Source organism: Thamnophis elegans, chromosome 3 (assembly GCF_009769535.1).
Source record: "Thamnophis elegans isolate rThaEle1 chromosome 3, rThaEle1.pri, whole genome shotgun sequence".
NCBI classification, from domain to species: domain Eukaryota; kingdom Metazoa; phylum Chordata; class Lepidosauria; order Squamata; family Colubridae; genus Thamnophis; species Thamnophis elegans.
This window is the reverse complement of record NC_045543.1, coordinates 12,330,324-12,342,888: the sequence shown is the minus strand read 5'-3', so window position 1 is coordinate 12,342,888 and position 12,565 is coordinate 12,330,324. Positions and strand designations below refer to the sequence as shown.

The window sequence follows — 12,565 nt, the reverse complement described above, 5'->3', positions numbered from 1 at the left end:
AACTCTTTTGTAGTTCATTTGTTATTGTTTTACCACACATCTTTTACATAGTCTGCTTTGAAACAGTACTATCGTAATGCTTCCTTTAAAAGGTTAATCAACACTTCTGTAACATCATTTTGTCTGGCTAGGAAAAATGATCTGGATCCATCTTGCATTTTTCTTCTAGCTTGGAAAGACCAGGAGAGTGTGATGTGATGGCACCTGAGTGAATAACTAGATGAAGGCAGGAGGGAAGGACAGGTGCATGGCCTTATTTGTTCATTCTGGTATTAATCTATTTAGCCTTGAACAAAAACATATATGGCGTACTGTGCTCAGTAATATTTAAGCACAAAAAGAATAAGGGTTTTCAGTTCTAGAAAACAGATGACACCCACCACTTGTTCAAAGTTAAAATAGGCAGTTAGCTGTAAAAAGAAATCTTCACTCTAAAACTTATTAGATTGTGTGTTTTCTATTGATTAGGCTATCAAGTGCTAGCCCCCACTGCCTATTATGATCAGACGGGTGCCTTGGTGGTAGGTCCAGGGGCCAGAACTGGACTTGGAGCACCTGTCAGGTTGGTGGCTTCAGCACCTGTTATCATCAGTTCTGCAGCTGCACAAGCAGGTAAGTACCGTATTTTTCAGACTATTAAGACACACCGGAGTATAAGACGCACCAAGAATTTGAAGAGGTAAATTTAAAAAAAAGGTTTTTGCCCTCCCTGGCCCCCAGGAGCACTCTACAGGCCTCCCAAACACTCCACATGCCCCCTTTTTTGTGAAAAACATGGCATACAGAGAGTTTGGGAGCCCTGAAAAGTGCTCCTGGGGGGTTGGGGAGGTGAAAGACAGGTGCATTTTTCACCAAAATGGGCCGATTTTACAAAAAATGCGTTGTGCAGAGACTTTGGAAGGTTTGCAGAGTATTCCTGGGGGCTGGGGAGGGCAAAAACATCCCTGTTTGTGTGAAAAACGGGCCCATTTTCACTCATTTCTGCCCTCCCCAGTCCCCAGGAGCACTTTTCAGACCTCCCAAACCTTCTGTATGCCCCTTTTTTCACAAAAATTCAGTTTTTGTGAAAAATGCAATGCGCGTGGTGGGGTTTGGGGAGGCGAAAAATGCTGTATTCAATGTATAAGATGCACCCAGATTTTCACCCTCTTTTTTGGGGGGGGGGAAGGTGCGTCTTATACTCCAAAAATATGGTAGCTTTTTTGCAATTTTATTTTTTTAAATGGTCTAACAGGTCTTTTCCCGCTTTGCAATCATTCAGTTATTCAGAATATTTATTCATTTCCATACACACACACACACACACACACACAGATGCAGGAACATTCTCATCTAGGATATTTCTCTTGACATTTATTCTGTCATTTGTCCCAAGAGCATAAAAGATTTCAGTTACAGTTTCTTAGGATAATTCAGAAGCACTCCCCATTCTTTTTATTTGTGGCATAGTGTAAAAATGTCTGGATGAAACAACAGTGAACAGAGTAAGAAGCAATATCCCAGTGTGCTATAGTTAAAATATATTTTTCCATCCATTACAAATATAGGTAGTCCTCAATTTGCAATCACAATTGGGACCAGAATCTTGGTCACTGAGTGAAACGGTTATTAAGCAAGGTGTTATATTCAATGACAGCAATTCAGGCAATCCCGTTTGTGGCCATTAACCAATTTTGCAGGTCATTAAATGGATAGAGTCCCAGATTAGAAGGATTGGGAGGTCTAGTATAGGGTACACATAACTGTTTCTGACCTCAGAAGCTGCAAAACAGAGAGAAAAATCTGCCTGCCTGGTTAGATTTCAAGTTCAAGCAGCACAGAGCTGAAATTCTTCCACTGGCAGCTCTTTTAAGAATGCAAGAGCTGCCTGCTGAAAGATGTCAGAGACAAGAGGAAACCATCGGTCCCAGAATCTAGAGGAGATCCTCTTGGCAGGCAGCATCATTCAATTTTCCTTCTCAGTTTCTCAATTGACTTTCTGGGAAAGTCAGCAGAGAGAGTTGCAAATAACAATCACATGATTGCAGGGACAAGTGGAAACAGATTGGGAAGCACCCAGATCCTAGTCATTTGACCATGATGCTTTGTGATGGACAGAAGTTCTTTACACTGTAAAATATCTTTTCTGAGTCTATTGTTAATACAAACTGTTGTTAAGCCAATGGTTTTAGGTCAAGGGCTACCTGTATATTTGTTATAAAGGTATCTGTGTAGCCATTTTACATTAAGAAATCTTGATTAGAATGTTGTTGTTGGGACATAGAGAAGTGGTTCAGTGGCTAAATTTTTTCCTTTTGGGGGGCATTAAATAATTGGGCATTGTAAAGGTACCAAATTGATAGTAAAATATAAAGTTAAGATGCATTGAAAGTGCTGCAATTTTTTGTTCATTTTTAGAGGTTCAGGGGTTGAAGCTTATTTATGTGGTTTGTGCATGTCCTGCTTTTGCCATATTTGGGTGTGAAATTCATACGATTTAGAGTAAACTTTACTTTTCAAAGAACCATATTCTTCTATTCCCCCCCCTCTCCAAAAAAAAAGAGTTAAACAAACTCAAGAATTGTGTTGTCTTTATGAAGGGGAACAATCATGGGATGAATCTATATTTGCTCTGCCCATGGAAATTCTTCACCCATTGCTTTCAGTTTGTCTACACTTATCTAACAGAGGGGAAAGAAAAATCAACCTTCTGGCTCTCCTGTCATTTTTACTTAAACATTTTTATAGTCTATATTGACTGCTAAATATAATTTTAATTCAAACTACATGATTGTGTCTTAGTATGTCTTAATGCTTATGCAGGAAAACAGCTGTCGACCATATTATTAGTATGACACTGAAAGTTAAATTAAATATTTGTAATTTTTCTTATATACATTATATTTATATTCAATTTTTATATTTAGCATACAGCATGAACTTTCACTTCATTAAGTGCGTATAGATAGACATATTAAAGCTCACAGACAAACTAAAGGGCCATTGCATTTGTATTTTAACAATTTAGAATTGGAAAATCTCAATGCTATATTAGCAATATTTGTCAGAGCCCAGCACAGATCTTTGCATTTGTCCATCACAGGATGAGAGTGTTTAGGGACACTCAAAGCCATTTGTGTGCAACAGCTCCATTTATTTAAGATAGTGTTCTCAGAATACTAATATTTCTTCTTAGACATCGTAACTCTTTGTATGGAAAATTTTAAGTGCTCTATTTCTAAAACTTGAAATGTTCTACATTCCTACTGATTATTGAAAACCATGGTGTCTTTCAGCTGCTGCAGCTTCAGCTGGAGGAACAGCAAGCAATATCACAGGAACCACAAATGGGCTTTTTCGGCCCCTTGGTCCTCAGCCTCAACAGCAGCAACAGCAGACAAACAACAGTCTACAGTCTAATTCCTTTTATGGCAACAATACTTTAACCAATAATTCTCAGAGTAGTTCACTCTTTTCACATGGTCCTGGTCAACCAGGAAACACATCTCTTGGCTTTGGAAGTAGCAGCTCCTTGGGAGCTGCCATTGGGTCTGCACTTGGTGGATTTGGCTCAACCGGTAAGTTGTTAACTTTTAAAGAAAACAGGGGAAGAGGTTGTATGGGTTGATGTGATTCAAATAATTTTTCTTTAAATTATTTGGATGCATTGCATTACTATCTCTTGATTTGAAAGAAAGTCAGTTGGACCAGGCAGATCTGGCATATGAGAAACAACTTGCATTAGTGACTATGAAAGGTAACTCACATTTTTGTGCTCCCGTGATTTTATATTCAAGATCATTGCGTAAGTATTAAAAAGGTTACTTTTGACATAAGGGGTGGGCAAGAAATATCATTTCGCTTCGCTTCCTCCTCTCTCCAGCTTGGTCAATTATCAGGAGGACTGTTGCTGGAAGTGAACAATAGTTTCCTTTCTCAGTGTTGTAAGGATGCTCTCCTTGCATTCTTCACTGTTTTAAGCCAGGCATTTTATAATATGCAAAAGTAGAAGCAAATACCTTCCATTTCCTGCCTAAAGACATTTTGCTTCTATATGGAGGCAAGATATGTTTTTTTGCAGTTGTCTTGGAAATTCATGTAGCATTTGTCTTTCAAACATCTTGCAGTAGGTAAACTTTGTTTTAATTGTTTCAGTTCACAGATGCTAAATCTTGTCATTTTCTATAGTTTCTATTGTATAATCTTTGCTACTTTATTCACAATGGGATGGTATATGGCCCCCCTTTTAGAATTCATAAAGTTCTTAGATTGTGAAAATTATTTTCTCATCAGATAATGTATGAATTGTTTATTTTGCATAGGCTAAGGCATGAAGAAGCACACACAATTTTGTGCACTGTATAAAAGGGGGCTTGCACACCTTGATCTTGGAAAATGTCCCATGTGAAACAATTTTTTAAAATATTTAGAGGACTTCTTAAAGCTCTTCCTATTGATTGTTATAAGGAATTCCTCATCACTTTTTTGTCTTGTAGAATTTGTATTTTGGTTGATGTCCACTGAAATAAATAAGTAGAAAGAAAACACTATAAAAAGAAAGGATCTAATAAATGCATAGTCATTCATTACATGTTTTTAATTGAAAGTTATTAATGGCAAAATCAAGGATGATGTTTCTGTGATTTTTTTACTTAAGGAGAATAATATCCTTAATATATATTTTTTTAAATTGTAGGCTTTCAGTCTTATATGCAGTTTTTCAGCATTTTTATGAATAATTAATGCTCTATATGAGTATTCCACTCAAACAAATCCTGGCTTTTATATAAATACATTTATTCAAATGAATAATTAGTTTTTTTAACTGTATAAGAAAGTCTTTTTGTACCAATCACTCATTTTTCCCTTCATTGCATTTTGAATACAATTATTCTCAACTAGTCTTAAAGTGTAAATTTCTTAAATGCTACTTTTAAAAGAATACCTTGCTACTCTTAGAATATTATCTCAAGGAGACAATATTAAGTGATTTGTCAGAGTCATCTAGTGAGCTTGACAGCTGAATCAGGATTTTAAAATATCGATCCACATTTCATTTTAATTTTGAAAGAACAATTCATCCCCCCCATATTTTAGTAAATTAATTGGCTCACTGATGTCTTAATCTTTAGAAATCACTGCAGTTTCTTTTTCTGCATTAGACTGAAATTAAGAAATTCTAAATAAAATATACATTTACTAAATAGGGATACAAAATTGTTAATATGGCTAAACAGCTCAATGTTCATAATAAGTGGTGTTTCGAGATTTATATTAGTTAAATTGCTCAGGTAAAACCTTCTGATCAATATATAACAAGTATTTATTTAAATTCCTAAACCATACTTTTATGAATACATCAAATTTTGTTATTATATTTGTTCACCCATCCCTATATTATCTGTCTGTGATCCAAATCATTTTAAGACTTTCCTTCAAAGTATCTTTAGACTTTTTATTGACAAGAATGTATAGTGTGGCCACCATATCTTATTTCTAAAGAATGCAGAATCTAAGGATAATTTTAGTAACAGCATAAAACAGGATGAAATAATTTATTATTTAGGCTATCTCTATACAAAACCCTCTGTTGCATGCCTAGAATATGACTTGAGTAGTTCCCCCTCTCAGACTAGTATCTAAATTGAAAGAAAAAAATGAAGACATTTGCAGAAATTATTTGCACTTAAGATTCAACTTCATTGGTTTGTATTAACACATTTAAGACATGCCTAACTATTGGTCCCAAAGCCTGACTCCAGAATGCCAAATACTATGACAATGTGACTAAGTCTTGAGTGAATCAAGACTTGGAGATTGCTCAAATTTTTTCCATATCTGAGGAATGCTTGTACTCATTTGTGATTTATTAAATCATGTGTGGTTATCACAGTAATTGTCTCTAGCATAACTTGATTGTTATAACGAATATGATCATATCTTGTATTGCCCAGCTGTAGGTTGGGGCTAGGTTTTCTTTGGTTGACACTGTATGTAATAGGGTCTTTTTATTTCTTCTTCAGTTGGCAGTTCTGCAAGTAGTAGTGCCACAAGGAGAGAGTCTCTATCTACTAGTTCTGACTTGTACAAAAGATCTAGTAGCAGCCTAGCACCCATAGGGCAGCCATTTTACAATAGTCTGGGATTTTCCTCCTCTCCAAGCCCAATAGGCATGCCTCTGCCAAGCCAAACTCCAGGACATTCACTTACGCCACCGCCATCACTTTCATCACATGGATCCTCATCCAGTTTGCATTTAGGTAAAAAAAACAAAGCCCTTTTTTGTTTGTATATGTTTGTGTGTATATGTATTTTTATATGTATATCAATATTTTATGTTGGGTAAAGATGTCAATCTGCCTTTTTGGTAAAACATTGTATAGGGGGCCTAGTCCCAATATGTTGCTAATTGATTGGTCATTGAGAGCGATCAGCTTTGGGAGCTAACTGTTGGCCCATGCCACCCTACAGATTTTTCACATAAAAATGAAATCCTGATATTTAGTAAACTAAGAGTGGGTTGTTGTTGTGTTGTGGTTGTTGTATGACAGGCAAAGATATATATTTTTTCCGTATTATTGTAAATCATGCATCTTTTTTAATGGAGTCAGCTTTAGGCTAATGTTTAGTACATGGTAATGATACAAGTTTTGCATCTCGGTTTTAAAAAAACAAAGCTCGGCAAAGTATGCAGTAAAAAAAACTGCTTTTAAATAAACAGAGTAATGAATTCACAGTAAATTTTACAAATTCACTTTCAAAAGAAAGAAAAATGAAAATGAAAGGCTTTAGGGAAATAGTGGCATTCAATCTGTAATGTGCCCTTTCCATACATACACTTGTAGTAATTTCATGCTTGAACCAGTAAGGATGTATATAAGCATGGTTTGTATCTAGATTGATCCTGTTGAGTAATATATGTTAAAATTACATTATTCTGTGGCATGCTGTGCAGTATTTAGTCATATAATTCCCTATTATTAATTATGTATTTAATGTAAATTGCGAATAAATCACTTTATACGCTTTATTGTATAGGCATTTTACTAGCGAAAGGTCTCTCACCATAAATGACATCTCAAACTTGAATACTAAAAAAGTTTCAAAATTCACATATCATATAACTTTCTTAAACAAAATTTGCTCAATTATGGTATGTTGTCCAAATAAATACTAAAATTCAAGTCCATGCCTACAATGAGGAAAAAATGGACTAAATAATGTTACAATAACAAAATGGAATAGGTAGAAGATGAAGTTCTACTTAGAGACTAATTCCAGTTATAATGAAAAGTGTTCTTGAAAGTATTTTTGTAAGTCTTCCAAGTTCTCTTGGAATCCTAAGGCAAATTGGATATTGTTGATCACAACAAAATCTCTACTTCAGAAATAAAATGAGGACCCTTTATACACTGTTACTTAGATTTGGTCTACGCGATATTTGACTGTGCTATATTTTACTTTTTCACCTATCCCTAATTTTTCTGCAATACCATTCTCATATATAATGCATCATTTCTCACTACAACTTCAACCTTATACCTTCTGGAAGGCTGTTCCTAAAAATATGGACTTCCAGAGCAAGAAGACAATAGTTTTAGTTTTAATATTCACCCTTCCTATGTCATTTATGCACATGGCTCTCTGGATTTTATTCAGAATCAAACACTTAAGTGCTCAAAGGATGATTTATTACTTCAAGATAAATAACATTAATGCACTTCAAGTGTCAAAAGTAAATAACCAATTTCACTTGTCTAATATATAAATTATATACATTCTTCAACAAATGATAGAATATACTTTTTGTGAATTATCTATTACTTATTGGACATAATTTGTACTATATCACGTATTCTGCTTCTGACTAATCATAGAGAAGAGCAAAAGATGAATGCACAAACATTTCAGCCTTGTTTATTTCAGTGCTGGACTTGGAACTTCCACTGGATTCTGGTGTTCCATTAACAGCTTTAACTTTGTGTTCTCAGCCATGTAGGCATAAACTTTCAATTTAACTTATAGCAAACATTTTTAAATCATTTAAAATGGCAATAGAACCATTTATTCACTATATCTGCTATAGGATTTTGTGTTTGATCGAAGTTATAAAAACACCTACGGAGTAACATCATTTAAGTGTAAAAGCTTGATTCGCTGTAAATTTTGAAAAATAGCTGACTTTAAAAATAAGAAATACATATTTCAAATGTTGGCTAGCCATCAACTGATGTTATTCTGTATTCATGTAGTTCTAAAATTTACCTTCTTGAGAAAGTTTAGATAAAGCACACATTCTGAAATATATTTGTAAGACTTCTCACAAGAACTGAATGTGTGTATCTGTTAATAACTTTGCAAAATGTGCCACATTATAATTTACTAGGTGATGCATTGTAAACCAAAAATATTTTAATGTTTGATTTAAACATTTTAAAACATTTCCCATTAGTATTAAAATACATAGCATATTTAACATTAATACACATTTTATTTATAGTTTGTGGAAAGGAAGTATTAATCAAATCCTTAAAAGTTCAGAAGTAAGTTTTTATTGAAAACAATTTTTTATTAAATAATGTCTAAATTGCAAAATAGACCCGTCATCTTTTCTCTTTCTCCAACGAAAGCATACTCCTTAGCAGAATTCTGCTCAGGATGCTCTTCTAATAGAATAAAACCCTCCCCCCCCCTCCTCTATTACTATACTAGGTCTGATATTTTTCTACAAAGCCTGCAGTCCTGTGGAATACATCTTTGCATGGACAGAGATTTGCAATAAGAAGGGAAACTGTTATAGCAGCTGCATGAATCATAGCCAAAAATGTTGCTTCTTTAACACTTTAAAAAAGAGATGCTTTGCATGTGCTTCTGGATGCTTTGTACACACCTAAAAACTAATATATCTTGGGCCAAAGACTTTGGGGCAGCCTCAGAGATTCTTTAGTAACAGAGGAGGTTCAATGGTGGATTTTTTTTGTGGGCATTGGAAGTCTCCCTTGATATTTGAGGGGACAGAATCCTATGTTTAGGAGGCTTATAGCATGGTTGTCATAAACTCTAAGTTCCGAATAGGTTAAAGACAAATATCATTGCCTGTTAATTTTTTTAATTATTGCCATATAAACAGGTAGAGAGAAATTTCTTGCCATGACTTCTTGCCATGACAGAAAGAGGTTTTTAACTGTGCATATCTGTCATTATCATTATGCTAAAGAGACTAAGCTAGAGTGCTTTATAGCACTGTCTAAGCGGTTTACAGAGTCAGCATATTGCCCCCAATAATTTTACATCATTTGAGGTAAATGAGGTCCTCATTTTACCGACCTCAAAAGGATGGGTCAGTCTTGAGCTGGTCAGGATTGAACTCCAGGCTGTGGGCAAAGTTAGTCTGCAATACTGCATTCTACCTACTGGGCCACCATGGTTCCTAATGCTTTAATCTGATTAAAAGTATCTCAGAATAAAATTCTTTTCTTGGTGTATTCATCTTTGTTCTACCTGTTTAAATTAATTGCTACTGCTAATGTTATGCTTCCCATTATCATGGTCTTTCTATGTATTACTGAGTTTTAATTCTTCTCATAAACTTAGCTGTTTATTTGTGTAATTATGAAGATGATGATAGAATGGATTTATTCATAGCTTATTTTATAGAAATAGGTCTGGATATTTTGTAAAAAATAAAATGAAAGTAAACTTGTATCTGTTCCATACTTAATAAAAACTGCCAAATATTAATAGAAAAAATTGTTTCCAGGGACAATTTTCCGAATAAGTTTAGTAAGATATTTTTAATAATACTAATTATCATGTGCTAGATGCATATCCAGTCACATGGCATATGATTTTAGTAATCTTGTTTAATGCTGCTTTTAAGATTTCATAATTGCATACATTTTATAAAAAATTACAAATATCTAGTTCATGACCTTTTGCTTAAAAACAAAACAAATTGTGTGCAAGGTAGTCCTGATTTGTTTATTTTGCCTTGATTGTGTGCGCTGTTTACATCATTAAATCCATAAGAATTTCATTTCCATAAAAATCTATTGCTGCAGATGCAGACTTTGGTAGTTATCTCAAATATTGAAAATGGTAAATAATGCTTTACTCTATATACTAAATGAAATTTGCTGTCACTTTTGGGCTTTATGTTGTGAATGCACTTCACTTGACCAGATTTCAACAAGTAATCTTCCTATGCTTGTATTAATACATTTGGAACGTAATATATTTCATCTCTATTCAGGGTTATCTCCAGAACAAGAAACTATTATTTTGTTTGTCAGTACTTTAAAAAAAGGAGCACAAACAATCTTTGGGATCTAGTTTTAGGTACAAAGCTATTTCTATATAGTTATTTTCAAATAACTAATGCAACGGCAGGTTTTTTAAATTAATCAGATAGACATTTCTGTCATGTTTCTTTAAAAAACAGAGAATTTTTGTAAAATATAAGTGGGCAAGTTTGAGTAGTTTGAATGGTTTAAGTAAAGTCTAGTTGGGCAGATTCAGAAAAAACAGGTACATAGAATTTTCTAAGAGAATAAGTCCTTCTAAAGACATCTTCATGGATTTGGAGACCCCTCTGCAACTGTGTGAGATATGGTATAGGGGAAAAAGAAGGAACAACTTTGAGCAACTCTCTTGGTGCAATTAGAAGGGTCTTCTATTCATCCAGGGGACTCTTTATATCCCAGTCTTTGAAACTAGAGTTTTAGGTTGTAAGTTATTAAATGTTAATGTAATCTTTGGTTTACAGGCATTTAACCTTGTAAATACATTTAATCTTTAGTTTTAAATTTGTTTTCTGTAGCAGAATAGTTTTTATAAGACAATAAATATAATACATTTCATGATGAAATTGCTAGTCCATCACAAGCCAATATTCCAAATTTTACAAAACACTTGAGTTGTTTCAACTCCATTACTATGGGAGTGTTCTCTAAACCCTTAATATCATGATGTTTTGGCACTGCATTCAGTTAGATAAAATTAACTCCTCTCTTTTCCTGAGCTGCCTACACCTCTCTCCAAAAAAAATTTCTTGGGAGCTTGCCTGTATTGAATTTTCTGAAGTTTTCAATAGTATGCCATTTCCAATGCTATTCAGGAAGGCCTTTCACTCCTAAAAATAACTTTTTTAAAGCAGGATGTAAAGAAGTCAACTTCTACTAATTTTATGTTACGTACATGTTTCTCTTGGTATGGCTATTTTAAAAAAATAAATTCGAGAAAAAGGTTAAACAAGCAGAAAATGTATTGAGCAACTGATTTCTTCCCCCTGAAATAGTAAGGGATTCTTGAGAGCCATCCTCATGAACTTATAGTTAGACAATTAATCAACCAATCCATATTACTTAGAATTATATATTTTAGTATTACGTAATTGACTCTTCTCCCACACAAAATGTTCTTTTTAATAGTTACATCAAAATATGCTCATTCCCCTGTATACCAGATAGATACTTTCTGTAGTTCCACATCTGATCTGTTGATGCTCAGGATTGCTGCCATGGTGGTTCAGTTGGAAGGTGTTTCAATTAGTATGTTTTGAATGCTGGCTATTACACATAGTGTAGATGAAAACATCTTGTTCACCAGTATTTCAAATTTAATCAATAACAATTATTTGTTTGAAGACATGATAAAATACATGTAGCTCAGGATTGAACTGTGAAGTCCTTGGTCCTTTGAGCTTGGCTGTTTGCTTACAGACATTTTGTTGCCCAACTAGGTAATAATCAGTGTGAATGAGTATGGGATGATAAAGGAACTATCCTCCCACCAAAACTGGCAGAACATATTACTAAATATAAGTAAGGAGAAAACCTCTCCCCACTTACTTGCACAGATGATGTTACCTAGTTGGGTAATGAAATCTTTGCAAGCAAGTATCCAAATTCAGATATCACCAAAGATTCCACAGTTGTACCTGTTACTATTTATTTATTGAAATGCTTTATTTTGGTCAGTTTTAGTATTTTAACTACCTTTGCTCTTTTATGTATATTTTATGTTAACTGCCTTGAGCATATTGGTAAAAAGAATAATTTTAATGGGTTGTTTAGGAAGTAACATGTAGTTAGGATGCTTGAGTTATTTTAATCTAAATAATAATAAAGTAGGTAAAATCAGGATTTAGTTTGAGCAGGATTTGGAGTTATGATAAAAAGCATTTATATGTTCATGTGTATATGTTTTAGAATATTCCAGATCTCTAACTTAATTAGCCAATTTGTTAATGCTAATTCCTTAGAAGGGAGTAAAATGTATTATCAGGAGAAGGGATTTAGTTATTTAATGTATTCCACAATATTAGAAGGTTTAAAAGGGGTAACTTATATCGTTAACTTAATATACATACAACAATCAGTAATAAAAATTATATACCCTTTTGTGGAAAAACATTAATATCCAGAAGCTTGTTTGTTATTTATTGGAGTTGTTTTTTCAGAGTTGTTTCAGCTGTTGCTTTTTAGACTTGAATTTTTAAAATTATTATACTTGGGACAAAAAGGAACAATCAGAATGTCTTTTGTTCCTTTCTTCTTAAGTAATATCTGGTTACTTGACTGGTTAC

At 33.8% G+C, this 12,565-nt stretch overlaps 1 protein-coding gene across 11 annotated transcripts in view; it reads left to right on the top strand.

Moving 5' to 3' along the window:
* PUM2 (pumilio RNA binding family member 2) overlaps nt 1–12,565 on the top strand; it is a 75,176-nt gene that overhangs the window by 47,645 nt on the left and 14,966 nt on the right. For 8 of the 11 annotated variants that reach the window (XM_032214281.1, XM_032214286.1, XM_032214280.1 and 5 more), the window contains exons 11-13: nt 469–612; nt 3,276–3,557; nt 6,003–6,239. In XM_032214281.1, the coding sequence (XP_032070172.1) occupies nt 469–612; nt 3,276–3,557; nt 6,003–6,239 (663 nt within the window). The remainder of the gene's footprint in view (nt 1–468; nt 613–3,275; nt 3,558–6,002; nt 6,240–12,565) is intronic. The other 3 variants (XM_032214284.1, XM_032214283.1, XM_032214282.1) reach the window with 1 other exon arrangement.